Here is a 13,961-nt window from a genome sequence, read left to right as displayed (position 1 = left end):
CGTTACAAAAAACACCTTAATACTCTTATGCAAAAGAGTTCTTGTTTACTGCCAATAACAAGAACTAATCTCTGTCTTATCCCAAAGTGATATTCGTGTAACCCAGGCAATAAGGGTCGAATAATTACTTTCGGAAAGTGATACCACGATTCAGTGATTTATCCGGCTATCGATTATTTTACCCTACACGAAATTTCAATAAAACCTCCAACAGGTTAGTACATACGTATAGATAGTAACATATATGTCAGAGAAGAGCTGCCCGATTAGAGGTTGTGATTGGGATAGTTGCTATAGTATTCAGTGAATGCTAGTATATCCAAAAGCAAGATTCGAGTCAGAAGCAAGATCTCTTAGATGTTGTAAGATGATCCGGGGTTGAGTAATTGATCGCAAAGGAGAGATTTCTTATCCAATTAGTAGTACCTTGGAATATCTAAGATTGCACATTTGTTAATGTTGAGGCATAGCTAAAGAATTAAGTGGAATATTTAGATGAAAGTTGAACTAACTAAGGTTAAGAAAAGTCAACACCTTATTTTTTAAGTGTACTACTTTATTCATGAGCCTGAGATATCATCCAAAAAGGTCGTTTAAATCTGCAAAGATTAACGTTGGGAGTGGGTATACTTTTATTGGCCAGAATCTTCAAAGCTTAGACTCTTAGTGACAAATTAAATAAAGTTACTCTGGTTTGATTGAGGTTAGTGTTTATCTTAGAAAGTGAGACTTTGTCAACAATCATCAGCTCAGAATATTGCATATCATTACTTTATCTGTCATTTATTGTATTTCTTATATCTATATATATCTTAGTTTACCCTACTTGTGTTACGGGTATTCTATTAGACATACTTTAATCCCATGTTGTAGGCAAACGTACAAAAATATGAAACACGGGTTATACTTATTACTTACTCGTTATAAGAAAGAAGCAAGTAGGTGATTTATAGCCAGGAACCCCAACTAAATATAAATAAAAAACCTCAAGCTCCCTCTGACTAACCTCGACAGACGGCTGGCGACCTAACGACACCGCCGCAAAAGAAACCGTAATTATGGCCATATCAGGGAGGGTCAAGTTTTTGGCGCCGCTGCCGGAGAACGAATTTTCTGTTTGGATAAGGTAACTGCTGATTCTTTCAAGATATCTTAGAAACTTGAGCGGTGTCTAAGAAAGACAAATATACACGGACTTCATTGTTAGATTTTCCGAACAGTCTTCAATTACATTGGAACCAAAAGAATCCTACCTCTCCGTAGTCGATCTGGCCACTTGTTTCAAAATATAAATTGAAGGAAGCACATATGCTTATCATTCGGAAAGTATGTCGGCATAGGATTTAAAATCGCCTTTTAGAAACCCTAATTTATAATATATATATATATATATATATATATATATATATATATATATATATATATATATATATATATATATATATATATATCATTTTGGCCAATTAGATTGTTAGAAGATTACAGAATTCAGAATTAGTAGTAATAGTAATAGTATTAGTAATTTGCTGATAATAATCCTGCTAATAGGCACAGTAGTGGTGTTAAAGTGTTAAACTAACATTTGAGTTTGTTTCATATCATGTTAAGGAGGGTTAATAATAACAATAGAGTACTTATAAAGGAACACGACAATCAAGTTTACCCTCCAGGAATCTGTTTACATTGTTTTTACCAAGATAGAGTTACATATTACACATTAGCGATCGATTGTTCTGTTTTGTTATTTGCTCTTACCTTTTTCTTTTTAGAAAAAAAGTGCGATTTCATATGTGAAAGGAGGCTCATTTTTCATTTTAGCATGAGTTGTTAACCGAAATTAATATGTAATAATGATGAATCATCATTATTACAGATAACGAGGTTAAATGTTTTGGTCAACAGTGCACGCTTGGCCACTTTTGGTGGTTATATTGTAGAATTTTGATATTAAGAAAAGAAAAAAAAAAAAAAAAAGGTAAATAACAATATGTTTTGTATGTGGCCTGACATTTTGGCCAATTAGATTGTTAGAAGATTACGGCATTTATAATTAGTAGTAACTAGTTGTGGAGCCCTCGCTTCGCGCCGGGTGCTCCGTTTTGAATGCGAGTTAAAAAAAAAAATCTTGATCTATTTTGTAAAAAAGAATTTTTTTCGACATAACATTGAAGGGTTGTTCCTTTTGTGAAAGTTGCTTCTTTTAGCGTTCGAGTTTTATTTTTAAAACAAAAAAGTTAGTAAAGTGGGGGTTCGATTTGTATTTTAATAAAAGGTAGTGGGTTAAGTTTGTGAAATTTGAAAAAACTTTACGTATAAAGTGGGGGTTCGATTTGTATTTTAATAAAAGTTAGGGGGTTAAGTTTGTGAAAATTGAATATTAGTAAAAAAAAAAAAAAGTTAGTAAAGTGGGGGTTCGATTTGTATTTTAATAAAAGTTAGGGGGTTAAGCTTGTGAAATTTGGGAAAAAATATACGTATAAAGTTGGGGGTTCGATTTGTATTTTAATGAAAGTTAGGGGGTTAAGTTTGTGAAAAGTGGATAAATGAGTAGTACTATTCATTTCCACTTTTGAATGCGAGTTAAAAAAAAAAATCTTGATCTATTTTGTAAAAAAGAATTTTTTTCGACATAACATTGAAGGGTTGTTCCTTTTGTGAAAGTTGCTTCTTTTAGTGTTCGGGTTTTATTTTTTTTTTAAAAAAAAAGTTAGTAAAGTGGGGGTTCGATTTGTATTTTAATAAAAGGTAGTGGGTTAAGTTTGTGAAATTTGAAAAAACTTTACGTATAAAATGGGGGTTCGATTTGTATTTTAATAGAAGTTACGGGGTTAAGTTTGGAAAAATTGAATATTAGTTTGAGGAAAAATATACGCATAAAGTGGAGGGTTCGATTTGTATTTTAATAAAAGTTAGGGGGTTAAGCTTGTGAAATTTGAGGAAAAATATACGCATAAAGTGGAGGGTTCGATTTGTATTTTAATGAAAGTTAGGGGATTAAGCTTGTGGAAAGTGGGTAAATGAGTAGTACTATTCATTTCCACTTTACCTTTTAGATATAGGTATATAATTTATAATTTATAATTAGTAGTAAAGTAATAGTAATGGCCTGACATTTTGGCCAATTAGTTTGTTAGAAGATTACGGCATTTAGAATTAGTGAAGTAATAGTAATTTGTTGATAATAATCCTGCTATAGGCAGAGTAGTGGTGTTAAACTAGCATTTGAATTTGTATCCTGATTTCGATCTCTAAGTAACATATAGATAACATGTTTTCTAACCAGTGAAAACAAACAGGTAGACTTAAGTTAGGTTATCAAATATCCAAACTCCCTAGTACCTAAGTGGATATCTTACAGACACCATTAGATTAGTTTACTTCGTCCCAATACAACCAACCATTTGCAACAAATACCAAAATTTAGCAGAGACGCCGCCTATCTTAAAACCAACCACTTATGAACAGTGAAACCTGTTATGTTTCCAAAAACCGTCAGGTGATTAGTTTAGTTTCCACGAGGGTGGTCTTGTGTTCCATCAGCGAATGCGGATCCTAGCTTTTCCATGAGTTTGGCTGCCTATAAGTATTGAATATTGATTGATAGTCAACCAAAGCTCATATGAAAAATATCATATCATCATTCATATATACAATTAAAACAAAACAAGTACTAACCTGAATATTTCCTTTTATTGTTTCATTATCTGGATCCAATTGCAAAGCTACATGTATGAAAACCAGATTATAATATATATATAAACTGTTTAACAAGTTCACATGGTGATAATTCTCACTAACTCAAAAATGCTCCATTAATAAATTAAAAGAATAATTGAACATAATAAAAAGAAAGTCATCTTTTGATTGATGTTACAACAATTTGAAAGATATGTACAAACCTTTCTTATAGCCTTTTTCAATGGCGTCCATGTAATTTCCTTGAGCATGATAAGCGAAGCCAAGACGACTATAAGCCTTGCTGTAAGACGGGTCAATTACAACTGCTTTATGACAGTCACTGATTGCTTCCGTATACTGTTTGGCCCAAGTGTAAGCAGCTGCTCTGTAAACGTAAAAGTACCCATTCACAAAAAGAAGTAATTTAGATGATGATGATGATGTACTTTTAGTTGGACCAAACAAAAAAAAAACCTCAACTGTTTGGGTAATAAATAAGTAGAGTTACCTGTTGCAATAATAAACAGCATTATCGTCAAAAAGTGCAATAGCAGCACTGTAATGACCTATTGCATCCGTGTACAACTTTTTTTCCATACTTCTGTTACCTGCATGCATGAAAACAAAAGTACCACCTGAGTGAATGCAGTAATATACTTTGATACTGTATACATTTCTACTTAACCATCTTTTTTAATTAATAGTAATAGTAACAAATAAATAAATATATTAAGATACACAAGTAAGACGTAATGATCACATAAGCAAATTATTACCTTTTAAGTTGAAGGTATCAGCCATCTTTTGAAGATCAAACTCCGTAACACCAGAATTTTTCAGTTCCTTAAAGTACACAAGAACAATATAAATATAACAACAGTAAGTCACTCAAAGTTTTTTGCAAACACAAATATTAATGTGATTCGGATATATATGTCTGATGTAATTTACATGATTTTTTTTTTTTTTTTTTGAAGTTAATAGTTATTAGCATATACCTTTAAAGCACCTTCGAACATCCAAATTGTCTGTAACAGTACCTCAAATCCATTCGGTGTATTCCCGAAAAAGCGAGCCTTTTCTAGGGCATCACGAAATTGATAAAGAAATTCAATCTCACTCGCAGCTGTCATTCATGAAAGATAATAACATATAAAACTTACTGTCACAGGAGGAGTAATAGAGGATAGAATAGAGGAAGAGAGATATTGAACTTGTAAGTTGTGTGTATTATTCAGAGTACTGTGCCTTCTATATATAGAAGGTGTAATTACACTAAGTATCCCTAAACTATAAATAGAACATAACCTTATACAATTATAGTTGTCTAATATTCCCCCGCAAGCTAAGGGCGGGATACGACTTGTAGCTTGGATCGTAATAGAAGAAATCTTGGTGAGGACAACGGCTTGGTGAAGATATCAGCAATCTGATCGTCAGTAGTTATAAACTGAACTGAAAGTTTTTGTTGAGCAACTCTTTCTCGGACAAAGTGAAAATCAACTTCTACATGTTTTGTACGTGCATGAAAGACTGGGTTAGCTGAGAGATACGTAGCGCCAAGGTTATCACACCATAAGGTAGGAACTGATTTAACAGGCACACGAAGTTCACGTAATAAATCTTGAAGCCATGTTAGTTCTGCAACTGTGTCAGCTAGGGCCTTGTATTCAGATTCTGTTGAAGATCGAGAGACAGTCTTTTGTTTTCGTGCAGACCATGATACTAGGTTTGAACCTAGATATATAGCATATCCTCCCGTGGATCGACGGTCATCTGGACAACCTGCCCAGTCAGCATCAGAGAAGCTAGTCAGTGAGTTGTATGTGGAATCAGTGTAGGCATGAAGCACTGTTCCGGAGCCGTGTATAAATCGTAACCCATAATTGGCAGTGCCCTGTAAGTAACGGAGAATTCGTTTAACTGCTGACCAATGATTTATCGTGGGACAATGCATGTACTGACAGACTTTGTTGACTGCGAAAGTGATGTCCGGTCGAGACAATGTAACATACTGAAGGGCACCTACAATTTGACGGTATTGAACGGGGTTGTCAAATGTTGCACTATCACCAAGAGCAAGGTTTGCGTTGGTTGTCATGGTAGATGAAACCGGTTTAGCATTAGATAAGTCGGCGCGTTCCAAAAGTTCATGTATGTATTTGCGTTGTGATAGGATCATGTCGTTACCATTCCTTGTGACTTCAATCCCGAGAAAATAAGACAAGTTACCCATGTCTTTAATAGCGAATGAGCGGCTGAGACTTTGTACCACCCTATCTATTTCCTTTGTATCGTTTCCTGTTAAAATAATGTCATCAACATACACAAGCATATATAGAAGAGTGTTCCCATTAGAGTAGATGAATAAGGAAGTATCCGTTTTCGACCCATGAAATCCAAGAGAATGAAGTGCTGTAGAGAGTCGATGAAACCATGCTCTAGGTGCTTGCTTTAATCCATATAAGGCTTTGTGAAGGAGGCACACATGATTTGGTGTAGCTGAATTGACGAATCCTGGTGGTTGTTGTAGATAAACTGTTTCGTGAAGATCACCATGTAAAAAGGCATTTTGTACATCAAGTTGCCTGAGGGACCATTTCTGAGACACAGCCAAGGAGAGAACAACACGAATGGTTGTTGATTTTACAACGGGGCTAAATGTTTCCTGATAGTCGATGCCTGGTTGTTGTCGAAACCCTTTAGCAACTAAACGTGCTTTGTAGCGTTGTACTACCCCTGTTTGATCCCGTTTTAATTTGTATACCCACTTGCAATCAACCACATTAGAATTTGGAACACGAGGTACTAGTGACCAAGTACCATTCCGCACCAACGCTGAATACTCTTCAGTCATGGCTTTACGCCAGTGAGGATCTTTGTTAGCAATGCTAAAGTTTGCTGGTTCAGTGTCGGACGAGGGACCTCTTGTATGATAGGAGGTGGCCTTATGTTGGTGGATTTGTTTTGGATTGGGGCGAAGATTGGCTGGTCGAGAACGAGGAGGTGGCTCAGTGTTTGTGGAAGTGGTGGTAGTAGTAGCAGTAGTCTGAGGTAGTTGGTTGTGACTTTGTTTAGGTGGTGTTGAGGAGGTTTTTGAGCGACGATGATATGTGTGAATGATAGGTGGTTCGATCGTGCCGTGTACAAGCGGTGTAGTGGTGGTATTTTGTGGTTCTGGTGGGACAGAATGAGTTTTAGGAACTGTGGAAGGTGAATCTTTAGTTTGTGAGGTAGGATTTGGATATTTAGAGATGTAGGGATTGACTGGATGTGTAGAAATGGTTGTATCAGATTGTTTAAAAGGAAAAGATTGCTCATTGAATCGAACATGACGGGCTATATAAATATGATCCGACTTTGGGTCGAAACATCGATAGCCATGATGGGCAGTACTGTAACCAAGAAATACACAAGGTGTAGATCGAAAATCCATTTTGTGGTTGTTGTATGAACGAAGATGAGGGTAGCATTGGCACCCAAAAACTCGAAGAAATGAAAAATCAGGTTTATGTTTGAACACATGTTCAAAGGGTGAGGTTGCTGAGTTTGTTCTGGATGGCATTCGATTGATAAGATACACTGCAGTTCCAAAAGCAAAATGCCAAAAACGTTGTGGTACATGTGATTGAGCGAGTAGAGTAAGACCGGTTTCAACAACATGGCGATGTCGTCTTTCAACCAAACCATTTTGTTCACTTGTATGAGGACAAGAAAGACGATGATTGATGCCTAGTGGAGAAAAGAATTGATGGAGATTTCTAAATTCACCTCCCCAATCAGTTTGGACAGATTTGAGTTTGGTCTGAAATTGTCGTTCAACCATTGCCACAAATTGCTTAAAGGTGGCGTAAACATCAGATTTGAGTTTTAATGGGAAAAACCACATAAATCGTGAAAAGTGATCAACACACAACAAAAAGTATTTGTGACCATCAAAGGAGGTAACAGGCGCAGGTCCCCATACATCACAAAAGACAAAATCCAAAATGTGCGAACTTTTATAAGTAGATGGTAATAGATGAAGTTTAGAGGATTTTCCAACATTACATGAATCACAAAAGGTGGTGGTAAACTTATTTTGTAAAGGCAAATGATATTTAGATAACATGGATTTCAAAAGTTGTGGATGTGGATGTCCGAGTCTTTGATGCCATGTAATTGAAGATGCACGGGTAGTGGAGAATGCTACTTTGTGAACTGGTGAAGACTGAGGAAGATGGAAGGAGTAAAGACCACCATTACTTGGACCCGTGAGGAGGGTAGTGTGTGTAATCTTGTCCTTCACAGCAAAGAAAGTTGAGTGAAATTCAAAATACACATTGTTATCAAGACAAAACTTTTGTACAGAAAGTAGTTTATGTTTTATTTCAGGAACATGAAGTATGTCTTTGAGGGAAAAGGTTTTGTTTGGAGACGAAAAATGTGAGGAACCAACGTGTAGAATGGGTAAACCCTTACCATTGCCAACATGAAGATTGTCCTCACCGTAGTAGACCCCGGAGTTGCCAAAGTTGGATAGGTCTGGAGCAACATGGTGACTAGAGCCTGTGTCTGGGATCCAAGAGGTTGACGCTTGGGAGCGATATTCTGTAAAGTTGGCTGAAGGTGACTGTCGTCTCATAGTAGCAGGGTTACGATTAGGACATTGAGATGGGATGTGCCCAATCCCACACCTGTTGCATGTGCCAAAAACTGTGTTTTGATTAGAAGCCCAATTAAATGAATTTCGATTACCTGCTTGATTTCTGTTGTTATAGTTGCCTCGTCCACGTCTGTAATCACGTCCACGACCACGGTTATTGCCAAATCGGTTAGTGTACATAGCTTGTGCAGCCGGTGTATGGGCAGGTTGAGCTTGGAGTCCAAGTTGAGATAAAAGCAATTGTATGGCTTGAAGCTGATCTGTTTGTGAAGCGGGCAAGACATTATTAGGAGCTGGTGAACTGCGACTTTGTGTGCTAGTCGTGAATGCTTGAGCCGAAGGAATGTCGGGTACAGATTTCTTGATCATGTAGTCGTGGTCTGATAGCAGACCATGAAGGTCTACAAAGGTAGGGGGCTTTTCGCGGCCCAGAAGGCTTGATTTTAAACCGTTGTATTCCTCTCGTAGTCCTGATATAACTAGCATCACCAAATCTTTTTCTTTCATCTTTTCACCTATGTTAGCGAGCGCAACATCGTATTCTTGAGTCCTAGTTAGGTAATCTGCGGTTGTTTCATCTGGCTTCATCTGTAGTCTGAGAAGCTGGGTTTTCAAAGTGTATTCTCGAGAGGAAGTGTGAGGAGCGTAGGCACGTTCAAGGGACAACCAGAGATCACGAGACGTTACTCCTTGAACATGTTGAAATGATGCTTCGGATATGGTAGAAAGGAGGAGCATTCTTATATGAGCATCATTAGAGACCCAATTAATGTAATTGGGGTTTGGTGGTTGAGACTGTGTTTCTTCATCTTTTTCTGATGATGGTACATTTGTAGGTGGACAAGGGATTGTGCCATCAATGTAGTCAAATAATTTGTTGGTGACGAAGAACGGTTCAACCATGGTCTTCCAGTAACCATAGTTCGTGGAAGATAAGGTGAAACCAAATTTGTGAGAGTTGTGTGCGGCTTTCTCTGTTGGAGTAAAGGAAGCTAGCATTGCCATTTTCAGATATAGAAAAAAAAAAAAAATATAAGGTAATAATAAATTTTTTTTTTTTTTTTTGCTTTTTTTTTTTTTTACTTAAAAGAAGATAAAAAGTAAAAGTAAATAGTAAATAGTATGTAGGTAGGTAGGAGAGAGATAAAAAAAAGATAAAGGGTTTTAAAAGTTCATTCTCTTTTTTTATACTCTCGTTCCAGACACAAAAATAGAACAGGCAAGTACAGTGCCGGCCGGCGGTGAATAGTTGCCGGAAAAAGCTGAAAATTTCAGCGTTCGATTGGAATTTGATTCCGAGCGTATTGGTGTTGGCGGTTTTCTCTGATTTTGGCCGGATTGATGTAGATCTAAAAAGAAAGTCGAAAATTTCTGGCGGCTGTGGTGGCGCGTGGTGGCGCGTGTGGTGGCAGTTGCGGCTGAAATACTTGTGCGTGTGTTCGGAATTTAATTCCGCATGTAGTTGTGTTGGTAATTTGGCTGATTAGGGTTGTATTGAGTTGCGGTGATTTTGTGGGTTACCGGATTTAGTTATGACCTGAAAAAGCTCGTTTCTGATGTGAACGTTCCGACAACGCTGCATTCACAGGGCATACTTTGAGTTTTAAAGGTCAGTTTTTTTTTTTTTTTTTTTTTGTTCCGGAACTGCTGCCGGAATAGTAGCTGCCGGAATTGTTACCGGAATAGTGGCTGCCGGAATAGTTGCCGGACTTAGGCCTTTACAGCTCTTGATACCATAATAGAGGATAGAATAGAGGAAGAGAGATATTGAACTTGTAAGTTGTGTGTATTATTCAGAGTATTGTGCCTTCTATATATAGAAGGTGTAATTACACTAAGTATCCCTAAACTATAAATAGAACATAACCTTATACAATTATAGTTGTCTAATAAGGAGTAATTATATTATATGCATATATGGTAATATATATATATGAGGATAACAAATAGTAATTACAAGAATCAAAACTTACTGACGGGATTCCGTGGATCTTCATATTCAAACTACATAAGAAGTATAACAAGTAAAACATCAGAAAAATATATTGAATAGGCACCATAACCCGAAATATATATATAAATATACAAAATTGAAAAAAAAAACATAGGAAGAAGACAGAACATTACTACCAGAAATTGGATCGTCTCGGGACTCATGGAATCGAGATCCTTAAGTGCAGATGATACATGAAATGTATCATCTTGAAATTTCTCACGAACCTGATCTGATTTAATCCCGTTATCCGATCCTGCAAAAAGTTTTAATCATGTTAATTGCAAATCCATAAACCATAGTAAAAAGTTAACAGTCACTTAACAGAAAATATCTATACTGAAATTTTGAACAGATAATAAATAATCAAAAATCTTAACACATCATGATCCATACATTATCAATTACACATCAGAGTATAAACCACAACTTTATTCAAACTTCAACACAGAATTACTTAAGCCCTACAACATAATTCGACCCTAACAATAGATTTCAGCAGATATTTTTTTGCACATAATAAGCCCTAAATCCTAATCTAAAAACACTGAGCTGGAAAATTCATTTGATTTTGTTTTATAAAATTCAAAACTAGCGATCCTAACAAGAGCGGCAGAAGGTGTACCATGAGGCAGCTCGCAAAAAGATCGCACATAAACAGCGAGGTGTGGTGTCATCCGTGCACCTGCAAGCGGCAGTAAAGATTGTGCGCGACCCAATTCTCCTAAAGTCCTAATGATACACAAATACATTGATACAGATAAAAATTGTGAGATATGAATATCAAATAAATTTTAGTTTTATTTAATAAAAAGTAAAAGTGGAGGTAGAATATGTACCTAGGGTTTCCGAAGCGAAGGAAGTGGAGGCGAGTAGCGGTAATCGGCGTATGAGGGATGCAAGGGAGTAGAGGAGATGATCGGAAAGATGAAGATTTTATTCTTTTTAAAGTTTTTGCTTCTGAACAAAATATAAGTTAGTTTCATGGGCAAAAAAAAAATCGCAACCACATTCAACATTTGTAAGTATATTGCATTTCATAGCCTTCTTACTCCACTTATCTTACAATACTCTCTTTGAATTGCATTTACATAATAACAATAATAATCACAATAAAAATGTATGTCTAAGTGCTCATAAAAACCCTAATTTCACCACTTTCCATAATTTCACTACTTAACATGAAGCGATAAGCAGCTGTCAATTTTCTATAGTAAACCTAATAACGATCATTGCTTCTACAGAGTAACATTGAAGTAAATTTTAACAATATCAAATAAAATGTATGTCTCAGTTGTCATAGAAACCCAAATTTTACTAGGTCCTTCAAATTAAATGTACACTTAAAAATAAACGATCAGCGGCTAACAGAAGACATTAAACCTGTTAACTGCAAACCATACAAGGTAAAATTTGAACTAAAATTACATAAAAGATTAAACATCAGTATTATATAATAGATTATAGTGAGAGTGAGAGCGTGCGAACCAGAATTCAGAAAATCGAGAAAAGACGTGATGATGCGACGACAAAGAGGGGAATCAGCCTTCAAATTCGCCATTTTTGTTCAACAAAATCAGTGCAAAAAACAAACGCAAACTCGCCGTTTCTTCTTATATTCGAAGTGAAGTAGTGAACTAATTATCAATTGACAATTGACTTGGGCCAGGGCTATGATACAAACTAATCCGCTTAAGACTGCGCGATGCGGCGGGTTCTTTCGGCCTGCATATTCATATTTAACGTACCTTTATGTATTTACAGAAAGTAAAACGGCTTATGTGTTAAGCGCCGTTGTTGGTGTTGTCGTCTTTACTACTTTTTAAAATCTGCCCGGTTCGAACGTAGTTAGTTTCGTTTTGTTGATGAAATTATTTCGAGTCTGACGGTGATGGCGAAAAAATATAACTCACGGCGAGCAGGAAGATACGAGTTGTCGTTGTTTTTAGTGTTTTTTAAAAAGTGTCTGTTTCAAACGTATTTTTTATCGTTTTGTTCATAAAATTATTTCGAGTATGACGCTCATGTCGTAAAAATTTAACTCGCGGCGAGCGGAAAGATACGGGATGTCGTTGTGTTTAACGTTTTTTGAGAAGTGTCTATTTCACGTATAGTTAGTCCCGTTGGGTTCGCAATATTTTTTCGAGTTGAACGGTGGTCTCGGAATAATTTAACTCGCACCGAGCGAGAAGATAGGCCCCGTTATAAATTCGGGTGGAATTAGGGATGGCGCCCGCGGGTAACGGGCACGGGTTCTATATACCCGCGAGAAGATAGGCCCCGTTATAAATTCGGGTGGAATTAGGGATGGCGCCCGCGGGTAACGGGCACGGGTTCTATATACCCGCGACCCGCCCGTCGGTTGTTTTTTTGCTCGTTGAAACCCATTACCCGCCCGCGGGTAAAAAACTTCGCCCATGCCAGTAACCCGCAGATACTCATGACCCGCGGGTAACCCACGGGTAATAATAATATACAACTTTGTTAAATTTCTTTTAGAAAAGTTAGATAATTTTATTAATTATGAACTATATGTACAAGATACATGTGTTAAATGACGTAAAAATCAAATTTTTTATTTATATGTGATATGATATTTTTAATCATTGATTCATTACATGTAAAATCATTTTTAAATTTGATAAATGTATGTATAAACTCGCGCGTAAATTAAAAAAAGTCTTATAAATTAATGGATCGGGTTTTACCCGCGACGGGTAGTATGTACCCGCGACCCGCCCACGACCCGTCAGCGGGTATAATTTTTTACCCGTACTCGTGCCCGCGGGTAGGATTTAATGATTTTACCCGCCCATCACAGATCGGGTACCCGCGGATCACGAATTTTTTCTCGCCCATTGTCAGGTGGAATTAGTTTCTTTTATTTTAATAAAATTGTCTATTTACACTTTTTACCTCTAAAAAGTGTAAACTTGAAGGGCTGTGATGTTATGCGAGGTGTATATGAAATAGCTTATATTTTACTAGGAAAAACTATTAAATACGATACAATTTTACACAAGATATTTATTTATTTATAGAATGGATATACCTAAACCTTGCTACAACACTTATAGGCAGTGTACCTAATCGTACAGTAGTGTAGTTTTTAGTAAGTCCGGTTCGTTCCACAGGGAAATCTTTTAAACAAAGCTTAACGCTATATTAGTTTTAATTTATAAAAATACAAATATATATATAAGTAATATTATTATTATAAAAAGGGGGTTTTTACCGTTTAATGACCGGTTTGTCGATTTTTAAAACTTTAGTCGCAGTTAAAACCTAATGTAAAATATTAAATAAATAAAAGACTTAATTTAAAGCGTAAAGTAAATAACGATATTGAAATTGCGATAAATAAAAGTGCGAGAAAATAAACTTGCGATAATTGAAAAGTACGATAATTAAAAGTGCAATTAAATACAATGACAATAAATAAAAGTGCGATAATTAGAAGTGCAATTATATATGAAAATAAAGGAATTATGCTTATTTAAACTTCCGTAATCATGATGTTTGACGTGTTGATTTTAGTTTATTCCCATGGGTTAATTATCCTTTGTCCTGGATTATTTAATATGTCCGTCTGGTTTTTGTCCATAACAGTCCATCAGTCATAAATATAAAATGCGAGTGTTCTCG

The 13,961-nt window shown here is 36.1% G+C and overlaps 1 protein-coding gene across 1 annotated transcript; it reads right to left on the bottom strand.

The window, feature by feature from the left end:
- Positions 1-3,227: 3,227 nt before the first annotated feature.
- On the bottom strand, positions 3,228-11,921 carry LOC139848307 (uncharacterized). The gene is made up of 11 exons (XM_071838040.1): positions 11,805-11,921; positions 11,156-11,276; positions 10,942-11,048; positions 10,454-10,572; positions 10,297-10,327; positions 4,677-4,804; positions 4,455-4,521; positions 4,187-4,286; positions 3,900-4,063; positions 3,676-3,722; positions 3,228-3,577 (listed from the first exon to the last, which is right to left on the bottom strand). Exons 1-11 carry the CDS (start codon positions 11,875-11,877, stop codon positions 3,506-3,508), a joined length of 1,029 nt encoding a protein of 342 aa, XP_071694141.1. The 5' UTR covers positions 11,878-11,921; the 3' UTR covers positions 3,228-3,505.
- Between the last annotated feature and the right edge of the window lie 2,040 nt (positions 11,922-13,961).

The sequence above is a fragment of the Rutidosis leptorrhynchoides genome, chromosome 5, assembly GCF_046630445.1.
Source record: "Rutidosis leptorrhynchoides isolate AG116_Rl617_1_P2 chromosome 5, CSIRO_AGI_Rlap_v1, whole genome shotgun sequence".
NCBI lineage: Eukaryota > Viridiplantae > Streptophyta > Magnoliopsida > Asterales > Asteraceae > Rutidosis > Rutidosis leptorrhynchoides.
The sequence above is the reverse complement of the archived record's forward strand: the minus strand, read 5'-3'. Positions and strand labels throughout refer to the sequence as shown.